At 44.3% G+C, this 9,771-nt stretch overlaps 1 protein-coding gene across 1 annotated transcript; it reads left to right on the top strand.

Annotated features, from left to right (window-relative positions):
• The first annotated feature begins 1,783 nt into the window (after positions 1-1,783).
• On the top strand, positions 1,784-5,714 carry CATSPERD (cation channel sperm associated auxiliary subunit delta). Its single transcript, XM_059724142.1, has one exon. It carries the CDS (start codon positions 2,087-2,089, stop codon positions 4,445-4,447), a length of 2,361 nt encoding a protein of 786 aa, XP_059580125.1. The 5' UTR covers positions 1,784-2,086; the 3' UTR covers positions 4,448-5,714.
• Positions 5,715-9,771: the final 4,057 nt, after the last annotated feature.

The raw sequence follows: 9,771 nt of genomic DNA, 5'->3' as shown, positions 1-9,771 counted from the left end.
CAATGCAGGCAAGAAAGCCAGTCAGTGAAAATGGAAATGGACGTGTCAGGGAGTGAGGGACAGGCTGGGGGGGAGGGGGCGCGGAAGGGGGATGTAGCAGGTAAAAGTGGAGAAGTACCTGGGCCTTCAGATGTCAGGCGGGTTAGAGTGTATTATAAGTCCAATGTCTATATTGAGCCCATGAGTTTCTGTATCTAGGAGGTTGATGAAGTGAAGTTCACAGGCTCATCTGTGAAAAGTGGTTTGTAAATTCCCTTTGAGGATCAGGCCTGAGAGATTGGAGGCAGAGTGGTTTTCTTGTGAGAAACATCCCCCACAGGTAGTCGGGTATTCTTGTCTGTAATAGATTTCCAGTGTGCGTTCATTCTGGTGTGCAGTTGTTGCTTGGTGTCTCCTGTGTATTTTCTATCAGGACATTTGGTGCACTGGATGAGATATATAATGTTTCTGGAGGTGGAGCTGTAAGATCCAGGAGTGGTGATGGTTCTTGTGTGGGGTGTAGTAATTGCTGGGTGTACTGAAGATATGTTGGCAGGTTTTGCATTTCTTGTCATGACATGGTCTAGATTCATTTGGTGTGTTTTGGGCTGTAGGAAGTTTGTTTCTGGTGATGTGGTTGGTGAGGTTCAGTCCTTGTTTGAATTTACAACCCACTTTTCACAGACAAGCCTATGAACTTCAAGTTTTTTCAGAAGTTTGAGGTACATTTTCACAGAAGCTCCTGTACCTATCTCCTTGAAACCTGGCAAGCTTCGTGCCCTCAGAAGAAGCTACCATCCCTGCAATTCCCATCCAAATCAGGCAAGAAATGTCAAAGTTACAGGCATTTTAGCGATTCCCCCTTATAGCCTATGGCCAAATCACCAAAATGGCATCAAAACTCAAACAGATTTGGCCGAATTGAAATGGTACAGTGATCCAAAACACCAAAACCAATCATGGTCCCTCCAAAATGGCCGAATCTGAACCAAAACATAGCCATTTCGCACAGCCCTACTATCTATCTCCTCATCTCTTCTGCCTGTTCATTACCACCTCCCTCCAGCTTTTCAGCTCCAGGAATTTTTCTCCTCTGCCCTGGTACACCTGATCTGGAAAGGGGGCTGTGAGCAGTGCTGCACTGAGCTGTTGTACACTCCCCACTCCCTTCCTCAACTTGTGAGAGTGGTATCTGCTGTCCCATCCACCTCCTGCCTCTGAAATCTCTCAGTTACTCTGTGAAAGGGATATGAATGCCTACTTCCAGAAGTAGCTGCTCTCTCCCTGGAGGCAGGGCACGGAGGAAGATGGCAGGGCTGAGAAACTTCAACAGGGGCCCAATCACATTACTAAATGTGGGTTACCAACAGTGCAGTGGAAAGTGGCAGCCATCTTTACTGGGGGAAGCCTTATTGTCACTAGAATAAGTGAAAGTGACCAGGAAGTCATTTTGCTGAGGGCAACCTGTATCTTCTGACCCATTACCAACAGTAGGAGGTGGTGGCCACTGTGAGAACAAAACTCTGATGTTGAAGATAGGCCACATGAGGTGCAACTTGTCTCAGAGGGGTCTATTGTTTAGGAAGGGCATGGAATGCTATTGATCATTTGGGGCTTTACCCAGTGTGGAGGGCTGAGACTTAACAGCCAATTTGGAGGGTCATTGCATCCCTAGCGGCTCTGAAACTATGCTGAGCCCTAAAATACCCCAAGGTAGATCACATTAGGCACTGATCGCTAGCTCAAGTTGTCCCCCAGTGATGAGAGAAATGTGAGGGAGGAACCACATGATGAGCAGGGGAGAGAGGAGTACACACTGTTTAAACGAAAAGTCATTACTGATAATGTAAAATTAGTCCCAGAACCATGAGCCTAAGACAGCAGTTATAAAAGACTGAGGCTGTAACAGAAATGCACAGAGCAGCAGCCATATACAACCCACAGTCCGGCCCAGACACCAACTGCCACTCGGAACTTCTTTTCATCTCTTCACAGGAAGAAGTGAGCAGTGACAGCAGCCATTGTGGGCTGGTGTCCACAGAGAACAAGAGCACCTACCTGAAGACCAAATAGATCAGAGGGAGTGGCTCAAGTAACTGCACAAAAAATGCAAAGTTATTGGCTGGTCCCACTCTGGCTGTTGATACATCTTATAGTTGGAGGTGGTCACTGCTCTGTTTGCAATTGGAGGGAGTCGTTCTCAGTTAAACTCTCCCTTTCCCAGAAGCAGGTGTCGGGCACTGTCCTTCAGTTCGCTGCCGATGAGCCCCACCTTCTGCAACACCCTTGTACAGACGAGAACCTCTGGGGAGGTCCTGGTCCAGCCCTGTATTTGGGGGAAAGAGTTTTCTTCAGCAAAGATGGCTTTGAGAGCAGCCTCCTACCACTTTCCATCCCCAGTGAGTTAGTGAGTCCAACAGCCTTAGTCAGTGCTGCCACCTTTGTGAAGAAAAATCAGATGGCAATGGTGATAAATGGTAGGGTCTATCTCTATATCTTTGCAGATGAGGAGAAATGGCAACCAGCAGAGGGGATCCATTCCCCAGTCATGGACCTCTCCAACACCTACTGCTGCTTCTCCTGGCAGGACCCGATCTGTGACAACGTCAGCATGACTCTTTTTGCCTATGCGACTGGGCATTCAGTCTCTGAGAGCCAAATCTTCCTATCAGAAAATGGGGGTTTCACTTTTAGACTTATGAAGTTAAAATCAGCTCTACAAAATGTGCTGCTTGGTGTCTATAATTTTATTTCCCTCTCTGTTACTGGGTTACTAATCAACAATACCCAAGAGGATGAAGGAAAAGGACATGGGGCTTATTTTATATACATTAACTGGAAGAAGAGCCACGAGGTCTATCGCAGCTCCACAGCCTTCCAGCTGGTTTCCAAAGAAGGTGCTTCTATCCATAATATCCAGCACCCTAGCCTGAGGGGCTACATCATTATCTGGACCAAAAGTACCCTGATGCTTTCCTTCAACAATGGCCTGATTACAGAAGCAGCGACTATTCTGCCCACAGAAGAGTTTCCAGGCACTTCTCTCCCTAATACTTCTCTATTCCATGTAGCCATCAGCACTTCTGAGATTGCAGTCTTCACCCAGGAGAACCAGCTTTTCTATGGCGTTCTTGGCATGTTTTCCACTTCCATGGTACTTACAGAAACAATGAACACCACAGATTTAGGCTGTTGTGTGTTGCTGTTTGAAAGGACAGGAATACTGACATTGCTCAGACCCATCCATAACAATGATTCCCACATATATAACTTCCAGAAATGCACCTATAATATGCAGTCACTGCTCATGAACAAGTTACATCCCATGCAGTATTGTATACTGGAGGTCCTTAGCGGCAACTTTCATAACAAGGTTTTTTACATTGATATGTACCAGAGGCTGAACTTCACTGCTACCTTTGTACCCAAACGTGGTACTGGGGCCTTTCCTCTGGTGACTGTGAGCAATCCCCATGTGCTGAGTTTCCAGGCACGTGTGGTACAGGATGGGTACACACATGACGGGAATACCAAGTATAGTTTAAGCATACTGCTGATGCAGCAACGCTTCTCTGACATGGCAGAGCCCCACTTCTGGGCTGGCTTACTTGAGGGTGGTGTGTCTATCCTCAATGTGGATTCTCCCAAGAAAGGTGTTTTTTGTGCTGACATACTTCCTTTGTCTGCATTTATTCATGTAGGTTGCCCACCTATGAAACAGATTAGACTTTTTAAAAATGCAACTGCTTGCAGCAAAGAACTCTTTCATCAAGACTTACTACGAAATAATTTCACTTACATAATCAGCCATGATATATATGACCCAGAATTTCTTGCCAGACAAAATTTAGAGCAAAGCGACCTTCGAATTCAATATGATTATGAGATGCTGGGATGTCCTCTTCTGGTATATCATGATGATCCTTGGTTGCCAGTTCTTGAGTTATGGGAAAACAGTGAATTTGTGGAGTACGTTTCTGCTGACTTTGTTATGTTTGAAGTAAATGGAATTCATAATTATGATTATCTCTTGACAGCTGTAGAAGCCAATTGCATCTCTCAACCTCAGAATTGGACCTCTTTGCTAAAAGAACAAGATTCTCCAGACCCAAATACTGCATGGAATAGAAAGAATTACGTAAACTGTGAGAATCCCAATGGACCTAAATTAGTATCACCTTCAGCCAAGTATCAAGTTCTTGGTGGAAAAACAAAAAACAAAATAATTTTTTCACAGTATAATGGATTATACATCTTTAAAGCTATTGTAGTGGACAATTTTTATAGTTATTGTGAGTTGTCTACATATTTCTGTGTCTATGTCTATGGTGCCCTCCCAAGCAGCTACATAAATCCTTGGGTAGCGCTAACAGTTTTTTTGACTATTATTTTTATTTCAATTTTGATGGGATATATCTTACCGACATTATCACTCATAAAAATACCCTCAAAAGTTAAAATATCCTGAGCTTATTTTGTAAACTGTGATGTTCAAGAAAGTTACTATGTTAAGAATTATCATATCTCACTTGTATAGGTCAGAAGATTAAATTGTATTTGTTATGAAATCAGTTTTATAACAAATGAAAGAAGAATTTGCAAAAAGGAACCATTTTGATGTCTGTTTTGTAACTTTCTTGTACATGCATTTTTAATACGCTAATTAATTTTCTCCACTTTTTTCTCATTTTTATTTTATAATTTTCTGACCATTTTGTTGCTTGCATGAAGAATTCATATCACTATTTTATTACAGGGACTGATTTTAGGGTTACCAGCTTTTGTTGATGCAATCAATTACACTAGCTTACTTCAAAAGGTCTCCTTTCCTCAGGAGGAATAAAGATCATCCTTGGAGCCTGTCAATTGCTTTTACTTCAACAACAGATCAATGGAAATCGAAGCTTCCTCTATATTTGTACTCCTTTTGTAGTTAAGATGCATATTTCCTACCTCTTCTCCCACTTGCAATATTAATGTTCATTCAAATATTCTATTTTATTGGCTAGATAATGGAATTCTGAGGCTTCATCTCAGTTATAAGACACTTTGAACAAAGACAGTTAAAAAAAAAAACCTTAGTTAAAAGAAAAAAGACATGATTCTACAAATACTTAATTGAGTGACACTTGGCTTCAATATACCTACCTGCGTTAGTAAATATTAGACAGCATGAATAAAAGTTGCAGAATTTAGCCCCCAAGTTAAATATACAAGTCTGTTTCTAATGGGTAGATCAGTAGCCTCTTATGTCCTATGCCATGGAAAGCTGCCATGGCCCATTTCCATAATCAAGTATCATCATACCTTTGGCCATTAAGATTGTCACCAACATCTCAAAGCATTTTTTAAAACCAGAATTAATACTTTTTTAATGTATCAGCTGGAATGAGATATTATCCTAACAATATATGGATATGCAATAAAAAGAAATAAATCAAAATATTCCATACACAAAAAAGCAAATTGGGATTTTCTGTACACATTTCAGGTAGCTGTGACTATAATATAAATATAGTAAAATGTTAGTATTTTGTTATAAAAAAATATTTTAGACAACTATTCTCCCCATTCTAATGTATTTTCAATAAAATTGTGCAATTTTATTGAATTTGCTATTTTATTTGCTTTTAGCCGAATCTTCACCTGTGCATTGATAGTGTTTATTGTCAATTGGATGTGTTTTAGCCGAGTTAGAAAATGTGTTTGCTTTTTCATCTACATATTATATGGAAGTTATTTAGGTTTAAAAATAAAAATTATCATTTGGAAAGTTGGTATTATTTCATTCTCTGCATACATAGATGATGGCATTAATAGTTAGTTCCCTACTGGTTACACTTTTTATAGATGATCAACTTCTCTCTTCTTCTACCTTTTATATTCATGTTATTGATAATTCCTGCTTCTTTGTCCTTTTATAACATTTTTAAGTGCCATTTCTTGTTATCAAGCTCTACTGCAAACCCTGACATTTGTCCCTTGATGTTTTCTACTTAGGCTACAATAACCAGCTTGTCAATGGTCACCTTGCTCTTCTCCTATATATAACTTAGAATGTCCCCTTGATCCTGTGTGTGTGTGTGTGTGTGTGTGTGTGTGTGTGTGTGTGTGTGTGTGTGTGTGTGTGTGTGTGTGTGTGTCTCTGAGAAGAACAAGGTGATTATTGACAGGCTGGTTATTGTAGCCTAAGTAGAAAACATCAAGGTACAAATGTCGGGGTTTGCAGTAGAGCTTGAAAAGAAGACACACACACACGTATATGTATATGTATATATACATACATGAATATACATACCACTCTCTCTCACTCACTACTTTGTCTAGAGCCACTAAGGTGCCACTCTGCCCTGCTTTCTACCTGACTTCAGACTAACATAGCTAACTATCTCTCTCTAGAGACACTAATGGGTACAGGACTAGGAGCAATGGCCTCAAGCTGCAGCAGGGGAAATTTAGGTTGGAGATCAAAATTAACTTTCTGACTCAAAGTGGTCAGGCATTGGAACAGGCTACCTAGAGAAGCTGTGGAATCTCTATGCGTGGAAACTTGCAGAAGCAGGTTAGACCGACATATGGCTGGATGGTTTTAGTCAAGAGTTGATCCTACCTTGAGCAGTGGGCTGAACTAGATGACCTTGTAAGGTTCCTCCCAGCCCTACTTGCTTATGATCCAGTGTGATAACTTTCCGCAATTATCTTAGCCTTCTAGGCTGTACTCAAATCTCAATTTTTTCTTATACGCTTGTGTTTAGATCATGTGCTGTATGTACCAGGGCAAACCTCTCCCCCCTGTATGTCCCTCTTTTACTCACCCCTGTGAGCAAGCACCATGTGCTTGCCCGTCCTGCTGCTTGCTTAGAATGTCCCCTTGATCATCTACACCAGTGTTTGTTTTTCAACCCATAGGTCGCAACCCAAAAGTGGGTCACAAGAATATATGGAAGGGTAGCAAATAATCATGGAAAAACATAGAAAATCATGGATTTTTTCGTTTAAAGAGAAAAACATGGAAAACCACGGGTTTCCCCTTGCAAGCTGGCAGAGTTCCAGCCTGCAAGGGGCTGCAAGAAGCAGGATGAGGACAATCAGGGAGGGGGTGTCATGTTCATGCACACATGCACGTGACAGGCAGGCAGCATAGAAAGCAGCTCCTGCAGGTAGAGTTGGGGGGAGGGCAGGGGTAGGCATAGATGATGCATCGGGGAGCCACAGGGAATGTCAGGGACCCCCCAGATTTGTGCACCCACAGTGGGCACAGGGCTGCAGCCTGGCTGGACTGGCAAAGGAGAGCAGAGCTAGATGGCGAGACTGCACCAAGAGTAATGGATGGGAGGAGACAGAGGGGAAGGGACTCACTGCCCTCACCTGCTCCCATTACCACTGCTGCCCTCAGGCTGCAGCTCTACTCTGGAGGGGAGGCGGGGTACTAAGCAGCAGAGGTGGAATGGCAGTGGCCAGGCCATGGTAAAGCCATGGCCCGGCAGGCAAGCAGTTGACAGTGGGAGGAGGCAAAAGCAGTGTGCCCCCACCCCATCTGTTACTCCTTGCGCTGCTGGTGATGTGGCTGGCACAGGGGTCCTGGTGGCATCAGCAACAGCAACGAGTCTCAATGTCCCATTCCTGGTCCCATCCACAAAGCCACAGAGGGGGCTCCTGTCTGTGCCAGTCTGGCCAGGCTGCAGCCATGTGCCCACTATAAGCACACACTCCCCCACAACCCACACTCCCATCCCCTACCTCACATACTGAGGGGCTGGGGCCTGGGGACAGCAGGATGCTTTGTCCCATGATGGGAACTTGAAAATAGTCCCTGCTGCATGCATCCATCAGAACCAACACAGAATAGTGGACATTTTTCTGTGGCAGCATCCCTCCTGAAGCCTTGGGAGGGTTGCTGCCACAGTGTGTTGGCACCAGATTTATGATGCAAATACCCTGTTTCGGGTGGACCCAAACCTTCAGAACAACCACAATGTCTTTCATTAGATTATAGGCAAATTGTATTGATACACTGTGATAGCAGATAAGAATAATGCAGGCAAGGCAACCCTCCCCCCATTCCTGACCAACCCTATATCTACCAATCCAAAAGCTGTCACAAAGGGGAGGTACATCTGGCCAGTATACAAACTTCATCCTGTGGTTCTTTCTTGAATGTCAGATGACAGCAAACTAGAGGTCAAGGGCCAAGGCTCACCCCCTAACCCCCCTCCCCCTGCAGTGGGGTGGGTGAAATGGGCTGGTGGTGTATCCTCTATCCATGGTGGCCTCAGGATCACCCCCTAAGGGACCCTTTGCTGCTCTAAAATCCTTCCTTTTGCATTCTTTTCATCCTCTGATTACTTCATTTCTGGGCATCGTCTCCCTATGGTCATCATATTGTCCATGTTCTGTTCTGTCAGCATGTTCCTTTGTTTCCTAAACCCATCACATGCAAACATCTTAATTTGGTCATTTACTGGTGTCTTAATTTGGGCATGCCCTGGCTTCCTAATTTGGTAAGTCCACCAGAACCGGAAATCCCAGGGCTCTGCATTTGGGCATTGTGACCTGGCACCAATGCAGTAAACCTGTCTTTTATTATGGAACAGTGCGGTACATCTTCAATTTCCCAGCTTGTTTGTGTATTAGCTTCATACACAGTGGGCCTTGAAGGAATATTTGGCACAAACAGGCTTTTAGAAACCAATTAACCTTAGCCGTTCCCCTGAACCATTATTTTAATGCACATCTACTTTACCTACAAGCCAATTCCTAAGAGCAAATTTCTAAATATCATTTTCTAGCCATCACAGTGCCCCCCCCCTCCTCCCCACACACACACTCTCCCAAGCTGACCCAAAGGAGGGTTTTTGCAGGGGTGGGGGAATCACCTGATAGCCATTCTTCTCAGCACTAACCCTCTTGAGGGCCCAGGAGGATTCCTACTGCAGGCCAATACTCCACCTCCGCTCCCTTGGAGGAATGGGGAGAGAGTAGAGGATTGCGGGGTAATGGGTGTCTCCAACATCCAAAAGAAATGTATATCCATTCAAGTTAGATCAGGACGAGGGAATTCATCCTGGTAGGTATGAATCTAATCTTCTTGCATAATAGCTAGCTATCTTCCATAAGAAATGTTGTGGAAGATTCGATGCATCCTCCGAAAGTAAAACTGGTCTCTCTCACGCTGGACAGGATAGTCTCCTTGAACTCGCCCACCACACCTTAGATAGAAAAGGAAGGACCCAAAGATGGATACAGTCCTATAAGAGGGGTTGATGTTAATTCTGTGACTTACAAGGCTGGCTCCTCTTCGCAGGGCTCCACCCTCCCCATCCCCGGCCCTCACCACACCTGATGTTATGAGTTCATTCATATCTGTACTCCTCTGTGGGAGTCTCGACCTCCAGCCTATCTTTATAAGCCTTTAGGTGGCCAGTTTCTGGTCCCTGGTCACTTGCCCCATTCTTCCCTGCACGGGTCCCAAGCCAACTGTCCTGCAGTTCATCTCTGCCCTTATTCTTCAGGGCAGAGTCACAGGAGGCAGACGCCTTAAACTCACTCAAACACTTGGTCCCGCCTCTTCTTTCCTCCAGGTCCCTGGAGTGGCTGCTTGCACCTGTCGGACTTGGACTCACTGGTTTGAACATCGCAGCTTCCTCATTTCCCTGCCTCTGCAGGTAAGTCAGTCTTCGGGCCTCTCTCTCCCGAGTCCCTTTGTTAGGTCCCTTGTCGCCATCTCCCTGTGTTCCCTCGAGTTTCTTCCTGGAGATTCTTCTCTCCCCAGCCAATGCCGACTGCCTGCTC

This window comes from Alligator mississippiensis, chromosome 3, assembly GCF_030867095.1.
Source record: "Alligator mississippiensis isolate rAllMis1 chromosome 3, rAllMis1, whole genome shotgun sequence".
Taxonomy (NCBI): domain Eukaryota; kingdom Metazoa; phylum Chordata; order Crocodylia; family Alligatoridae; genus Alligator; species Alligator mississippiensis.
This window is presented reverse-complemented; position numbering and strand designations above follow the sequence as displayed.

Coding starts and splice junctions, on each gene's coding strand:
- CATSPERD (XM_059724142.1), top strand. CDS start 2,087: ATGCAAAGTTATTGGCTGGTCCCACTCTGGCTGTTGATACATCTTATA.